This window comes from Lynx canadensis, chromosome A1 (genome assembly GCF_007474595.2).
Source record: "Lynx canadensis isolate LIC74 chromosome A1, mLynCan4.pri.v2, whole genome shotgun sequence".
NCBI classification, from domain to species: Eukaryota; Metazoa; Chordata; class Mammalia; order Carnivora; family Felidae; genus Lynx; species Lynx canadensis.
In genome coordinates this window covers 72,267,669-72,285,251 of record NC_044303.2, presented here as the reverse complement: position 1 = coordinate 72,285,251, position 17,583 = coordinate 72,267,669, and the positions used below count along the sequence as shown (strand labels likewise).

At 38.5% G+C, this 17,583-nt stretch overlaps 1 protein-coding gene across 1 annotated transcript in view; it reads left to right on the top strand.

Moving 5' to 3' along the window:
• NALCN (sodium leak channel, non-selective) overlaps positions 1-17,583 on the top strand; it is a 308,773-nt gene that overhangs the window by 175,351 nt on the left and 115,839 nt on the right. The window contains 2 exon segments of the mRNA XM_032592429.1: positions 2,918-3,055; positions 16,208-16,282. Coding sequence (XP_032448320.1) covers positions 2,918-3,055; positions 16,208-16,282 — 213 coding nt within the window.

Below are 17,583 nucleotides of genomic sequence, written 5' to 3'. Positions count from 1 at the left end.
GGGACAAGAGGTCAACAGGATAGGAAAATGACGTTAAGTAGAGACAAGGAGCTCAGAGAAAACAACTTCCTCCAGCCCTTTGTTCATGGCCCCCTTCTTCCCCATTTAAGTCCTTTTCATTTTCATCATGACAATCACTTGCCATCATTTTCCCCAAACAGTTCTTGCCTCACCCAAGAGGAGTACATTGATACTTCTAACTGGCTCATGATCGCTTTACCACAATTCCTTATATACCATGTTTTCCCTTTTGCCTTTTCTTACAGTTGGTCATTTTCATCTTTTTCTCTACTCTTGATTATAAATTTCTCAGTAGAAGAAACTGTGTCTTCCTCATCTCAGTCCCCAACACATCAAGCCTTCAGTAACCACTAATAACCCACATTTAAATAAATACACTAAGCAGGCTCTTCAAGGGACACGGATTCCTTGGACAATATAAATATAAGTAAGTGTACTTGAGTCACATCTCCAACAGTCGTTGGGATTTAATTTCTGGATAAGATTTCAACAAAACTGACATAGCAGCCTTCATGCCAGGCACAAATTAATTTTCAGCCCGTAATTGAAATATTTCATGGCGCTACTTTTTGTTGGTTTATTCAAGGAAGCAGCTGGAAACACATGAATCGCGTTGTAACAAAGCATTGCTCTCAAATATAATTCACAGCATCTTACAACATGCACTTTCAGGTGGCTGAGCTGTGCAGAAAGGAGATTTTTTTTTCTTCTGAGACTCTGAAAAGAGTGGAAGATAACCCCTGTGTTCTTGCCCACATTGCTTATCTGCCAGCAACAGGTTACAATCCCATTGCTCCATGTTCCCTAACATTTACTGAATGTCTAATAGCTGAGTATTCATGAAAGCTAATGCAGTGGATGAAAACAAATTAATTTGGTTGGTGCCCAAGGCAGTTGAAAGGTACACCTGCATTTTTTGGTCTCTAGGTACCAAGAATAAATGTTGGATTTAATCACAAGCTGGCCTGTCATTTTGGGGGAAAGGAATTCATGTCGGGTGAAATTCTGTTTATACTGGTAGATGTGTTGACTCTTCCCCTTGCGCTGTTGAGTCTTGAGGATGTGCACACACTTTCACATTGGTGACGTCTTCATTGAAGAAAATACAGCAGTCTGATATTTTTATGTGAATTGTCTTTGAAATTTGTGTTCCTTGTCTTTGGATGTAAAATATGTGACAGAAACACACACAGAGGGAAAAAGTAATGTCCTCAATAAGTTTTGGCATTCTTAAGAAGTTAAATGACGCATTGCAAAATCTGAAGCATTTTTCGGATGAGTTAGGACTAATATTCTCTTAGACGCCCTGGCAAAGAAAGTATTATATTGTCTGTCCTTGGCGATGCTGAGTTCAAGCATCAATAACAGCCTACTTCATGCTTACATGAACAAAACACGTTGTAGGTAATGAGGTTATAAAAAATTAACTCAAGGAGATGTTAAGTGTTTCACACATAGACAAAGGATAGGTGGAAAAACTTATCTCCTAGTAAAAGAATCACTTACCAATTAATTGCTCCTTTGTTCAAATGGGTCTGCTTTGTGCTGGGCATTGAATGTCGTACTTCTAAAACAGTTAAAATTTAAGTGTCCCTAGGAAAGGAAACTGCTAAGAGTGTGTACTGTGTGGGGTGCAGCCTGGAAACTAGTAGATTCAAGACCTCACTGAACATGGACTGCAATGCTTGGAAAAGAACTTACTTTGGAGTCATAATGACTCAGTGGTACTTGTTACTGCCACACATTAATAGAGTGACTTTGAGCTAATCACCAATCATCTTTAAGCCTCATTTTCCTTACCTTCTAAAAAAAAAAAGGGCAGAGTAGATTTTCTGTAGGGTTCATTTTGTCTCTAAGATCCTATCAGTGTAACAGGGCTTTTTATCTTGGGTCTGTCCATCTTTGTATTATCCTGGACCTTATTTCTTGGAATCTGAGAATCCAATTTACATCTTCATTGTACTAAAGCCTATAAAGACATTTTTGAAGAGTCACTGGATTACAATTGTCACTTTCTCCAGACATCATCATCATAATAAATCCTCATTAAGAAGCATTTATTGTTCACTAATGTATGTAAGATACACGAGTCAGAGATGTACATGTAATCATATATTTAATAAGAAAAACTTGTAAGAATAGAACTAGCCAAAGTCTTTGCAGAGAAAGTATGAGTCTTTTAGCTTGGCTAGATTTTGTGGGAATGCTCTATTTTATTTATTTATTCATTTTTTTTTTATTTATTTAGGTCTTGGCCTCTTTCATGGTCTTGAGCATGCACCCTGAAAATAATAAATAAAATCATGAAACTATGTTGTCTTTATTAAGTCTCTTGGTATGGTAATACCATTTAGAAATGTTTCTTTTTAATGAGTCTTGTGTTTTTAATATAACTGAAATAATTTGATGGATGGGTACTATAAAAGTAAAATCAAGGCTATTATTCTCATATGCCTGTAGACAATCAAATGCAATTCGCTATAAAAATAAGTTGCACTTAGCAACAGAAAAAAAATACAGTTATTTGTAGGAAATGTTAAGCAACTCGTTAGCTTGCTTAGAGGAAAAAAAAGAAAGTCAAATAAAAAGATGTCTTTTTATTTTATTTTATTTTCTCAACAGTATTTACCACCAACAAGGCTAATATTAATTCAGGGTAATTATTATTAATAATAATTCAGGGTGATTATTTTAGTTTTCCACACTGAATAGATATCAGGCTTTAAGGATCTTTAATTCTCAGCTCTTTCCCCTCTGTGGAATTAAGGCTGTTCTCCCAATCAATCAGATAAAAATCAATAATATTGAGATTGAAGTCCTCAAACACCACAAACTAGTTTTAAACTGCATGCAAGCCTGAACTGGTGTTTAATGCCTCCATTCTCTTCCTCCATAGGCGTTTATGTCCATGTTCCAGATCCTCACCCAGGAAGGATGGGTAGACGTAATGGACCAAACCCTAAATGCTGTGGGACACATGTGGGCACCTGTGGTAGCCATCTATTTCATTCTCTATCACCTCTTTGCCACTCTGGTGAGTTTAGCATTTCTTGTCAATTATATCTTAGTACCGTAGTGGGGTAAGCATCAGCCGGTTTCTGTGGCCTCTTTTCAATGTCAAAACGAGAGTCAAAGAACCAGTGTAGAGTAGTCCGGCCACATGAGGTTTCTTCCAGTCTAAATTTCTATGACTCCAACTGCTTGAGGAACTAGATTCCAAATTTGACTAAGAGGAGGGCTCCATCCTATACGCCAGTGTCTGCCTGAGGGAACACGAGATAAAACATAATGAAATCCCATATTCAAGTACATGGTTAACCATCTCTAAGTGTTCCCAGAACTATGTCATTGTTATTGCTGCTGCTATTATTGTTATTTATAAGGTGGGGACACACTCTTCAGTTTCACTGCTTCCATTCCAAAGCTGAGATTAAACTGAAGACCTTGACTCTAGGGTGCAGTTAGAAGTCAGCTCTGTGTTTCTGGGCTGTGTGGCTGAAAGAAACACATGGGAAAAAATTAAAACACAGAGTCACAAATATTGCAAAAAGCATCATGAAAACAAAATACCAAAACTCGGGAAAAATTGACTTCTATCACACAAGGAGAATTTTCTTTTCAATGCATGTGCATTAAACAGAAAGAAAAAGGTTGTGAAATATGGCCTTGACATAGTAAGGGATGTAATTCTCAGATCTTTCTAATGGCCAAAGTACATCCCCTTATAATAAATGTGTGTATATTTAAGAAGCAAACTTAAGCTCTATTATGTTAAAAGTTCTAGTGTAAGGACCCAAAATGTTATCCTTTATCAGAAACACATGAAATTAAAAAAACAAAAAACAAAAAGCCCTGCTGTTGCTAAAAAGCAGAACGTTTCATAATTTCATTCCTAATATTTGGAACAACCAAGGTAGGCAGTGTTCCCACTTTACAGATGATGAAACTGAGGCTTACAGATGATGAAACACACCCAACATCATGTACAGTGTAAATGCTAGACCCAGGATGTTCCCATGTCTTCCTGGTCTCATAGCCTGTGGTCAGGCAGCTACGTTGTTATTTCCTACGATTGTGAAGTTTAGCATTATCACTGAAAATGTCTTCCTGGAATCAAACCTCTCTCCAAGAGTCACTAAAATAAGACAAATTACAAATGGGCACTAAGATTCCTTCCAATTCTAAATGTGAACTAAATAGGTGCTTCAGAAACTAGATGTGTTCAAGGTTGCATTTGCTATAGGCAGAACCTTTCTTTCGAAAGGGAGCACATAGGTCAAAAAGTGTATAGGGATACATTGTTACATGGTGTAACGTTTTAGGTTCAAACCATAGAACCACATAGAAATAGTTTTGGCATTTTTTACGTGGGGTGACTTTTAAAATATGCACAAAAGGAAAGAACCTTCTGCAGAAGGAATGGAGGCCTGGTTTCCAGAGCCAAATCCACCTGCGCCTCATGACATTGGCCCTGAGGGCTTTGCATCCTGTCTTCTGGGACCTTTAAGTCTATCTCATTCATCCATCCATCCATTCATTCGTCTATCCACACACCCATTTGTCAATTCAACTAATGTTTATTAAGTACCTACTCTGTTTAAGTTCCTTTATAACTATGGAATAGCTTGGAGACTATTGATCATAGTTAAAGGTAGGATAGATATGATTGAAATCATCTATGTATAGTAATAATCTAATTGTTCTTCTATTAAAACAATATATTTGTTTGCTATCCTCATGGCAGATGTTTCACACAAATTTGATCCTTTAGTGAAAGTCTCACGCAATACGAAAGCAAGAAGAAAAATGATTCGGCCTAGTAAACTGTTTATACCAAGCCAACGCAACCTCTCTGTTGCGTTGTATCTGAAAATGAGGGTAACGATGCCCCACATACCTACTTTCCAAGATGCCATCTACATTGGAGCTGTATTTTGGGGGATGTTTTAGCCATGGGATAAGAGGGTGATCACAGCTATCACCAACACTGAGTTTAAATAAGATGTTGTGTGCATTTAAAGCTATACATTAATAAAGGCTAAACATTTAATATGTTCAGATGTTTTTAATTTATAGAAGTAAAGTATTACTGATCAATTTAAAGCATCATTGATGCCCATTCCTAGACCGAGTCCTTCTCTGCCTTAATGTTTCCTTCTTCCGCCCACACCATGTCTCCCAGATAATGACTGGGATGTATTTGGTATGAATCTATCGTCCAGTTTTAAATCATATTTTACTGAATTTAACATGCTATTAACTATAGGAAGACTCTTATTTTGGCTAACATTAACAAGAAACAACAATTAAACCAAACACACATAGATAAGTTGCATGCCAGTTTTAGACTGTTGAAATGTAAAAATAAACGTGTGTCTAAAAATCCATGAAATGAAGTAGTTTCCCACATATATATGTATCCATCAAAAATATGTAATGTTTTAAATTTAAGGTTATAACCTACAAACAGTTTATACCATTAGTTTTTCAGATTTATATTAATTTTCCAGTTGAGAAGCTATGCTCTAGTGCCCTGATGGCTGTCCCTGGGAGGCATGTCCCTGTACACTTTTCTCACTGCTATGGCCACACAGCATGCTGAGGCCAAGTCATATTTGATCATTGTTTCTCTCCTTAAGATCATTAGTAGCAGCAATTTTCAGGGTAAATGGGATCAAACTCCACACACATTCCCCAAATACTGTTTTTGAAATCTTTTTATCCTAATGTACATAAAGTTCATTAGTATATATAATCATGAATATATGGAATATGACTGACTGTCATATTTGTTTATCAGTCCTTCCTGGTGGATATTTAAGTTGTATTCCAATGTTTTGCCCTCACAATGTTGCAACTAATACATGTATACATTGTGTCCACTTGTGTGAGTGTTTCTCTAGGTTATATGCCAGAAAGTAGAACTCCAGATCCTGGATCCTGCCCAGATGGCTCTATAGCATGGGTCTGCAAGCCCATATATCAAATCTGGTCCACAGGCTTTATTTATACAGCCCTTGAGCAATGCACAGGAGTGGTTTGTGCATTTTAAAATTACTATATAAGTACGCATAGAACATCATCAGTGTTGCCTCTCAGCCCTCAAAACCTAAAATATTCACTGTAGGGACCTGACACTTGCTGAGCCCTGTTCAATGGGCGAGCTATACTAGCTCACCCTCCCAAGTGCCGCAGTTGAGAACCCCATGTTCTGCCTTCCTCGTGTATAGTTGACGTGGCTAGGCTTAAGATTATGACAGTCTGATGAGTTGGATGGTAGTATCACTTGGCCTTTGGCTTGCATTTTTGCATTTCAGTAGTTGTTGATAAGGGAGCACTTCTTCATATGCTTACTGGCCATCTTTGTGACCCACCCAATCATATTGTAAGCTTTACCTGTTTTTCTAAAAGCTAGTTGGTCTTTTTAGAATGCATTTGTCGGAGTACTACATATCCTGTGGGATAGTAGTCCCGTGACTGCTGTAGGAGTTGCAAATTTCCTCTGTTAGGCAGCATTTTGTTATTTCAATTTGTCTCTGATGGCTTTTGACATTATATTTTGACATGGTCAAAACCATCCGTTTTTCACTTACGGTCAATATTTATTCTGGATTCATGCTTAGGAAATTCTTTCCCACCCTGATGTGGGAAAAATATTCTCCTCTGTCTTCTAATTGTTTTAAATTTCTGGTCTTTAAGGAATCTTAACGTACTGCTTGTATATAGTGTGAGCCAGATAAAATACACTGCTGCAAGAAAACTCAAAGGTGTTTCTTAACCAGATTTATGTGAAGTGTTTTAAGCTTTGAGATATTTGGTTGGGTTCTCTGATTATGAAATCTAAAGCCAAAAGGACAACTACTCAGATTTTTTAAATTTATAAATGATTTTTTTAATGTTTTTAATGTTTTTAAGTTTATTTACTTATCTTGAGAGAGACAGAGCAAGCTAGAGAGACAGAGACAGAGACAGAGAAAGAGAGAGAGAATCCCAAGCAGACTCTGCACTGTCAGCATGGAGTCCAGTGTGGAGCTCGAACCCATGAACCACAAGATCATGATCTGGCCGAAACCAAAACCGACCAAGCCTCCCGGGCGCCCCTATAAATGATTTTTTTTTTAATGAGAGCTAATTAATTCACTGAAAGAAGGCACTCCACAAGACATGAAATCTGAGTGTCCCTTTCATACTATACTACCCAAAAAGTCTTGGGACCAAAGTCACTTTGCCAGTTCACTTGAGATTTTGCCTAAAACATGATCAGCAGTTGCTCTGCTTTTCTGGACATCCTCCAACCCACAGTCACTATGGCAGGCTCTACAATGTTAGCCCAATCTGATTTAGCCCAGTTTTCCTGAATCTCAACTGCTATGTCTAAGTACTAACCTACATCCTGGCCAGCTTGGCAAAGAGCTCAATCCCTCCCCTTTTTGAGTCTATACCTAGTACAGAAGTAGGACAAGTAAACACAGACCAACCAGCCAACCAACAAACAAATAAAACCTGTGATTTAAGACCTACTGACGCAAGTGATAAAAGGCTGTGGCTTGCCTTCTATTAGGGCCCACATAATACTTCTGATTCCCGCCCATTCCAGCCCTACCTGATCTGAAATGGTTAAAATATTGGCAGTAAAACAGCTGGAGACAGTCTGTGGATTGACAGATAAAATATGTGGATGAAGGCCCTAGGCTTGTGTTAAATATGCATCACATCCCCTTAAAATCCAAACACAAGTTAAAATCTCCATTCCATAAGCCTGTCTTTAGTCTTGAACTTAATTAAAATGAGCATTTTTCTTAAATTGTATGCTTCTTTTTGCAAAATACTACAAAGCATTTTAATCCAAATGAAAGAAAAAAAAAGTCCACATAAATATACAAGCTCTGATTTGTTTTTTAGCCACACTGGCCAAGTCGTGCTGCACAAGCCAGGGAGTCCCTGATTTAGTCTTTTCAAGGACAGGCATATGCCAGGCAGCAAAATGAGAAAAAAAAAATGTTTGGCTGCAGTTTGTTCTGGAATAAAAAACAGCAGGCTATTCCATTGCCCCCTGGGGGCACCAATTTGTCAGCCCACAATGAAAATCAAGCTTAAGTGTATAGCAAATGCATATTCATAACCATTATCTATTGTCTCTTTAAAATGTCTCTCTCATCCACCAGGTATTTATTCTGTATTTCTGTCCTGACTGATTGCGGTTTGCCCAGTGCTTGTGAAATTCGTCTCCCCCCCCACCCCCCACTTTTGCCAATGATTAGGCGATAAGGGCTATTGAAGACTTACCCAGTTGAAAGACTCTATTTTTTTTTTTCTCAGTGTTTTTCCCTTTATTATTGTTTCAAAGGAAAGCCCTGTGATGTGAATACTGAAAGAGAGAAAATGTAATTAAGCGTTCATTGTGGATAGTCTTTTTGTTACCTTTGAAGTGCTTAAATTAACACAGCAATCTCTTGATTTTGCTTCTGTAGTGGCAGTTTTCTGAGAATAGTCATATTTTGCTGACAAAAATGGCATTCCAAAGTGTAAATTAAATAACTTGATTTTATAGAATTCATTTAAAAGTGCATCTGTGTTGAACATACCCCATTTTACATTGCTCTGATTGCATTTGACTTTTTGTTGACCTGTGTAAAAAACGAGATTGTTTCCAACACAGCTTGTGAGACAACTTAGGATAGTGTGATTCCAAATGGTAAAAAGGAAAAAGAAAAACACAGGATTATGGGGTGTTGACCAGGTGCCTGCTGTGCTCCTGTTGTATGCTTGAAAATAATTTTTAAAAAGGAATTATTAATAAAGCTCATTGTAGAGAGAGAAATAAAACTAAAGGTGACATTTCAGCTAATGGGCTATTGTTAAGCTGCATCAGAAGGAAAAGAAAGTAGTACAAGTTAACTTTGAAGAAGTGGGAAGGGAACGGGGAAGATTTGGAGGACAAGGACAGGACTATATTCAGAGTTAGAGAGAATGCAAAATAGAGGTAGACATTCTCAGCCAAGAAAACCCACTCAAAAAATGGTAAGGCCACCCTCTTTCAAAATAAACCATGACTTTCAGTAGTCTGAGTCATGCTGACCCAAAAGTTGAGTCTTCGGTAGAGGAGAACCTTGTTGTGCTGGGCAAAATGGTCTTGTCACAAGAAAACTGGAGGCAATAACGATACTGGGGAACACACCTGCTTCCGTAATTTGTCAAATTGTGCTAAAATGTGTTCTGGGTAAAAGGAAGGAAAACAGATTAATTGTCTATGGTTGAATGTATAAAACTTAAAACATAGCAAATACCTAGCAAACCCTTAGCTCAGGAGAATCTGGCTTTTTCAGTACAATGTAAGGAGTGAGAACAGCAGTTAGAGAAGGATAGAGAGGCCATAGGATTTAATGGTAGCTGAACACCTGTTAAGACACTGGGACAGGAGCCATATTGAACCCAGAAATGGATGCTTTGAAATCCACTAAGCTAGAAGGTCAAAAATCTCACTAGTATGTTGGTATGCCATTCATAAAAATTCCAGGAATGAGATTGGATGGCCCCCCAGAGATTTAATATGGCATTTTCCCCACTAAATGTATTGTCAATGCTAAAAATATCTTGAGCAAACTAGAAGAATTTGGTACCTGTGATATTTTAATAGTTATACTACACTTTTTCATTGAAATTGGTGATTTGTAGTGTATCAGTATTGCTCATAAATAAGGAGGTACATGTATTACATCAGTTGTATATTACATAGTAGAACAAATACTTGTGTTGCTTATTAATATAATGGAAAGTTATATAGCTCTGTTAAAAAGTGACTAGTAGCCAATGCCTAAAAATATACAGATGAACTTCTTTTTCTAAAGCATTGAACAAATTAAATACCACTGTGTTGAAAGTATATGTGTGCCCTAACAAAGCTCAAGAGAAAATGAAAGGATAGACCATTAGCCTCTTTTGCCCCTGAAAGTACATCATTCAGAAAAATTGTGATGTAGTATTCTGTGCCACATTATAAATTCAAGTATTATGTAAATCCAAATATTAAAAAAAAAAAGTAAATAAAGCAGAGCAGGTTAATTGCATAATTTAGAACTGGCCAAGTGTAAAGGTAAAAGCGTTCCATGGAAATGAGGAAGCTCTTGTGAATCAATGTGGTGAGTCCCTGTAAAAAACCTATTTATTCTAGCAATAACATTTTAATATACACCTGTGAATCACACATATTGGCTATGGAAAACCCTTTGGCACAGCACATGTGGCGCCTGTGGGTAAACACTGACTGAAAATAAGATTCAGACGTCAATGTAATGGGTTCAGATTCCGATAAGCATCACCTCAGCTTTCTATAAAAACAGAACAAAAAAGTGCAAAAGGAAACTGGGAGAACTGGGAACTGTTCTTGCTTTCAGAACTAGGATTTGTCCCCCATTCCTATGACTTTGTCAGGGCAGTGGAGGGGTTGGGGTTTTGGAATAGCCTACACCAGATCAGCGTCCCACTCAGCCCAACTGTGCACAGCACCGGCTCTGTAGGAAAAGAGTGTCTCACTGACAACGTGAATTAAATAAAACAGGAGCCGAGCTGCCACCCTCCCTTCACTTCTATTTCTTTATCACAGTGGTTATTGCCACCTTAGTCGAGTCTGAGAAAAGAACCACAAAGTAATTCTCACCTCCTTGCAATCGGCCACAGCTCAGCCCTGCCTCTCCTGCACCTTCTGTTTCCATTCCAAACAGGCAATCAAAGCCAGACGTTGTCGGTCACCTCTCACTCTAAGTGCCAAGGTGCCACCTTATCACAGTGCTTGGCAACAAGGACCAGGCTAAAAGTCCGTATCCAAACGGAGTTTTGGGAGGAAATGAGAGCTCCACACAGATTTTTCAATACAGATTCTGCATGCGCCATCATGTTGTCAGGTTAATTAAGCAGCAACACCTAAACAAAGATATTTGTTGAATGAACTTAGGTTTAATGACAGTTGAAAGCAAGCTTTCAATTTTCTTTTACATTATTCTTGAATTTGTTGTCCAAACCCCTCCCAGCTGCTTCATCCTGTGGGCATGGGCCTTTCAATCCTCAGAGCCCTTTCATTGAGTTTGCTAGCAAAGCCAAACCTTTTCCTTTTGGAGTCTTGCCTTCTCTCTACCTTGAAAGCCAAACTCCCAGCTACATGGGAAACCTTATATATTTAATTTTTTTTTTTTTACATTTTATATATTTTTGAGAGAGCGAGAGAGAGACAGAGCCCAAGTGGGGGAGGGGCAGAGAGAGAGGGAGACACAGAATCCGAAGCAGGCTCTAGGCTCCGAGCTGTCAGCACAGAGCCTGACGTGGGGCTCGAACCCACAAACCATGAGATCATGACCTGAGCCAAAGTCGGACACCCAACCAACTGAGCCACCCAGGCGCTCCAAAACCTTATATATTTAATAGCCCTTTGTCAAACTGTACTTTATGCTGTGTAGTTACTGTTTCAATGAACCAATTTAAAATAACTACATTATGCATTAAAAATTACATTTGGGAGGACAAATTTAACAGAGAAGAAGCAAATGTCATCACTTAGTGATTATTACAGCCTCCCTCTCATACCTGCCAACCTCCCAGCCTCCCTTGGTGGCATTTGGGCCAACTGCCACCCCTCCATCCTACCTCTCTGGCCTCTGGTGGCAGTGCTCTGTGATACTTAACTGCTCACCTGGCCCCTAATAAGCCACATGTTCCCAAGGCCTTGTCTTTGCTCATGCCACCTGGAAATCCGTTCTCATAATTCTCTTCCTGCCAAAATCATCTTTTCTCCTTAGTATCTTGATATCTTAGTAGCACAGGGTTAGACCCTATCAGTGCCTCACAATCTTAAATAAGTAGCACTCAGAAGACACACCGAGGCCTATTGTCCCAGATCAGCTCTCAGAAATCTAAATGCTCAGATGGCACAGAACTAAATGTGTGATACTCTGATTGGGCTTAGTTTCTGGTCGTCAGTCTTCACATTGGTATGAGCCTCACTCTCAACCCCTGCTCCAACTTTGCTTCACATTCCTCCTTTCTGACAAGGAATGACATTTTCCAGGATGGAGCTTGAGGGAAGCAGGGGGGTGCAGCAGAGGGCGGCAGCCACACTCAGGGGCAGCAGCAGTAGTGGTGCCAACCTGGGCGTGTTCAGCATCCATGACTTGGCCCCCACTTCTCACCAGAACTTGGCAAGAGGTAGCCTTGCTGGAGGCCCTGCATGGACAAGGGGTGGCCTGCACAGAGTTGGAGGTCTGGGAAGTTCTGGGAAGAGAGGGGAGGCCTTAGAGAGCCTCAGAAACAAATCTCTCTCTGTTCCCACCTGGAATGGAAGAACTTCTCAGCTTTCCTGAGAGTTGAGAGCCAGTGCATAGGAACAGCATTAGTGTAAGAGCAATGTCCCAAGCTGGAGACTAGATGGAGAGTAGAAGGGCATAAATGGAGACCCCCACATCCTGACTCCCAGACCTGTGAGTTTGGCCTTATTTGGAAAAAAGGGCCTTTGCAGATGTAATTAAATTAATGTTCTTGACATGAGACATCCTAGATTATCCAGGTGAGTCCTAAATCCAATGACAAGTGTCCCTACGAGAAATAAATGAGGACAAGACACAGGAAGAAAGAGAAGACCACATGAAGACAGAGGTGGAGGCTGGAGCGATGCCATCACAAGCTAACAAGCACCTGGCACCACTGGAAGATGGAAGGCAAGGTTCACCCTCCCCTGGAGTCTCTAGAGGGAGCGTGTTCCTGCTGACAACCTGATTTTGGACAATGGCCTCCAGAACAATCATAGAATACACTTATGTTGTTTCCAGCCACTAAGCTTGTACAATTCATTACAGCAGCCCTAGGAAACTAACACAAGGGGTGTCACTGAGATTCAGATCTTAGTAGGAGCTGCAGGAGCTGAGGTGGTGACCAATTCAGCAGAGGCCCCCAAAACAAGCACTATCACTATCCCTGAAGGTGGACAGAGGACAGGCCACATGGCCACAGTGGACCAGACCTGATGAGAAGCACATCATTGACCTTCGACCAACAAAAGGAATATTTATTCAAATGTAACTGAGTTTTGAAAGACTAAATTGAATTGATATAGCAAGATGCAGCTTTAAGCCATCAGCACAAATGGAGGGTTTATGGACTAAATTCAATTCATGTGTAGAAATATCAAGAAAATTATTTTAGTTTTTGCATATCTAAGTTTATGACTGTATATTTTCATACAGGCTGCACCAAACCACAGGGTTGTTGGGAGAAGATTAAACAGAAAAAGCGATAGCTGCAATTCGTTGAGCTTTTGTTGTTTTATCCATAATATTTCACAGACAAGGACCCTGAAACTCAGTGTCTGGTCGCTAACTGAGGTCTCCCACCACAGTGCTCTTTCTCCCAGGCCGCCCACCTACAGCAACCCAGTTGAACTGTGAACCTCATAGCAGTGAGCTCAATATATATTTATATTCCTGACCAGGCAGTGTCTGACACATCGATGGAGCCCAATCAACTGCTTGTCGAATTTAATCGAATAACATAACCTCACTGTCCTTAAGTAGCCTGCCATCTGTCTGGTGTTAGGAAAATCATTAAAAATAAAATATCCTGCCAACCCAGAAAACATCTCCATCAAGGTAGATGAGAAAGAAAACAGTTTTATTATTGAATAATCACTAAGCCAGATGGCAGTGGGCATCACAGGCAACCCACTAAAGAGACCACAAAGACAAAGCAATTTCACCTTGTATATATATTACATCTGTGTTCTCAAGATGAAAATAGCTAGGCCTCACATAAGAAGACTTGACAGGATCATTTATTAAATAGAGTTCCCCCTAAATTCACCTGGTAATTGGGGTGGCCATCTGTGGTAGCTAATTACCTTTATCTAGAAGAAAAAGAAAACTTCTCATCTCTTCAAGACAAGTAAGTACTTTTGGAATGTGGAGCCAGGTTGCTAAGTGACACTCCCATCGCTCCCCGCCCCCCCCTGCCCTGCCCCAGAAGAAGGGAGAAGGGAATGATAGATAGGGTGCTGTTTGGCTAGTGTTTATATATCAAAGAGGTCACCCCTCTCCCAAGAAAACCATTCTTGGGTTGTAAAATAAGTGCTGTGTATACATCAAAGGGGGAGGCGAAGAATCTACAAAGTCATGTTTTCTAAAGGAAATGCTCTAAGAAAAGGAAGGAGAATAGTCACTTTTATCATGGAGGAAATTTTTTTTCTTTTTAGATTCGTGTTTGTCCTTTAGTGGGGAGATAGGAAAACTGGTTAAATTAGACACAGCAGCACCTGCATAAGTGCCCGATGAGAAATAGAAATGGTGAAGGATGGCACTTCCTCGAGGCAGGAGACCCTCTGGTGGACATCTCTGAATTTGGAGTGAGATTGTAGGGGAAGGTAGATTCCTCCTCTGATATTGCTGTTGATGAGAATATCAAGGTCAGGCAAGGGGACTACACTTCAAGGGAACTATGAATGGTCCTGTTGAGAATAATGTCTGGTTAGAGAAAGACTAATATATCTGTGCCCAGATGCCCATGGTGTGGCAGACATGGTGACATCAGTAAAAATCTGTCATCTAGATGATTCTGTATCTTCTTTAAGTTCTGGTAGGATCCCAAAGGACATGGCTTTTAAACAGAAATATATTGGCACTTCTCCCAAGCCAAGCATACACTGTCAAAATTTAATAATATTTGGAAGCTTTTTTCTCCTTGTTATATACCCATGGAACTTGGAAAAGAGCTAGCTATTAAATTTTGCATAATAAATCTCTCTGGTACTTAAAAGTCATGACTGAATTGCCTTAACTTTTTTACCTTCTTGCTTAACCCTCCAATATTAACAGATGGGAATAATTTCTTAAGAGGGAAATTGAAAGGAGGAACATAAATTAGGGATGAAAAAGATTATCAAATGAATGTGGAACTTTAGAGAATTCAAACTTGAAAAGGGACTAAATATTAAATATTTTTAAAAATTCTACTTTTTTGTTGCTTTCTTTTACTTTAATTTACCCGTTCCAAAAAAGAAGCATATGCTTTTTTTTTAAGTTTGTGAAATGTGATGAAATACAAAGAAAAGGGGAAAGACTGTTTTTCACAAAAGCAGGCATCATTAACATCTCTAAAGTGCCTCCTTCTAGCATTTTCTCTATTGTTCTTCTTTGTTTCTTGTTGCACTTCTACCATGTATACTGTTATTTAATGTTGTAATGTGAGCATTTTTTCAATACTATTAAAATTCATGAGTGCATTAGTTATTTATTGCTGTATAATAAGTTATGAACAATTTAAGAGCTTACAGCAATAAACATTTATTTCTCACTTTTTCTATGGGTCAGGAATCTGGAACAGGCTGAACTGAGTGATTCTAGCTCGGAATGTCTCATGAGGTTGGAGTCAAGATGTTGATGGGGCTGCAGTTGAACAACAACTTGACAAGAGCTGGAGGACCAGTTTCCAAGATGGATCACTCACATGGTGGGAGGCTTCAGTTTATCACCACATGGACCTCTCTTTAGGCTGCTTGTGTGTCCTCATAACATGGTACCTGGCTTCCACCAGAGTGAGTGATCCAACAAAGAGTAAACTGAAACCCACAATGTCTTTCATCACCTGGTCTTATTAATAAATTGCACACAATCATTTCTGTAACATATTCAATAGACCAACCATATTCAGCTTGGGAGGAGGCTCACAAGAGTGTGAACACCAGGGGGTCCTCTTAGAGACCAGCTACTACAATGGGAATTTTTAATGGTTGTGTGATTTTTATAATAGAGACCTGTATAATTGTATTATCTGTCTGTCAAGCACCTTTGTATATAAAGCTTTTTATTAATACTCCAAATTATTTCCTTGGATATAGTCTCAGAAGTGGGACTGTTGAGTTATAAAAAAATATTTCTTAATTTCCATTTTAAATTGGTTTCATAAAACAAAATAATATTTTATATTATTTCAGTTAGCATATGCATTGCCTTTAACATATTCATGATAAATACCTGAAAATTCTTATGCAGTGCTTCACAGCTACATGTTCATTTTTCATTTAATGCATTCTATATAGTGTATTTTTTAGGCAGAAATTCTATAGCATATATATATATATATATATATATATATTAGTATTTTGATACTTACGGCATGTGGGTTTTTTCATTGTTATTTAACCATTTTATAGATCCTCCTGAGTTTGTTTGTTGCTGTTATTTTGGACAACTTAGAACTTGATGAAGATCTTAAGAAGCTTAAACAAGTAAGTAATGTATGGGGAATTCTTTAACTCTGAATTTAAAAAAATAAGGGTAAAATATGTGCTTACAGATAATGTTATCAATAGAGCTAGCTTCAAAGTAAGAAAAATAGTTTAATAAATTAAGGCAGTCTATGTTGGCAGAATTTTCTTGTGTTTGACTTTTACCCATTATCCACAAAAAAAAAAAAAGTTTTCTTGGCTCTAGAATTATCCTAGGAATATTTTTAAATTACTCTTTTGAGTAAAAGTAAGATGCACATAGTATAGGAAACTGGACTGGTGACTGTTCCCCTTCTGTCATTACATAAAGGTTGTTTGAGAATGAAATGCTTCAGGGCCAGATTGCCATTTTGCATAATTGTGTGTAATACTCTTGAACATCATCATAAAAATATTAAGCATCAACTTGCCTGACCTCTAGACACTAAAAGAGAATTTAGTCTTGGTGCCCATAGTCATTATAAGAAATGGAATAGAATAAATATCAACTGTGTGCCCAGTTATGTATGAAAACAGATTGGATGTTATGGCATTGATAATCATACCCCAAAAATGTAAATGAAAATGTGTGAAGGTTATATGGCTGATGGCAGAAAGATGACAGGCATGATGGACCATTCTCATAGTTTCTGTTACATGGAAGATGCTTGGCATACATATATGGTTCTATCAAAGAGTAGAGACCCTTTGAAAAGTAGAGTTGGTGTGAGTGAAGGTCAGTGGATAAGATATTCTTTTTTATTGCAATATAGTTGGCATACAATGTTGTATTCGTTTCAGGTGTGCAACAAAGTGGTTCAACAATTCTATATATTATGCAATGCTCACCACAAGTGTAGTTACCATCTGTCACCATACAAAGTTATTACAATATTATTGAACATATTCCCTATGCTCTACTTTTATCTTCATGGCTTATTTATTTCATAACAGGAAGTTTGTACCTCTAAATCTCCTTTATTAACTTTGCCCTCCCCCCCGCCCCAGCAACCACCAGTTTGTTCTCTGTATTTATGAATCTATTTCTGGGGTTTTTTTTGTTTGTTCATTTGTTTTCTTTTTTAGCTTCTGCGTATAAGTGAAATCATATGGTATTTGTCTTTCCCTGTATGACTTACTTCACTTAGCATAATACCCTCTAGCTGCATCCATATTGTCACAAATGGCAAGATCTCATCCATTTTTGTACCTGAGTAATATTCCATTGTATATATATACCACCTCTTCTGTATCCATTCATCTATCGATGGACAGTTGGATTGTTCCCATATTTAGCTCTTGTAAATAGTGCTGCAGTAACC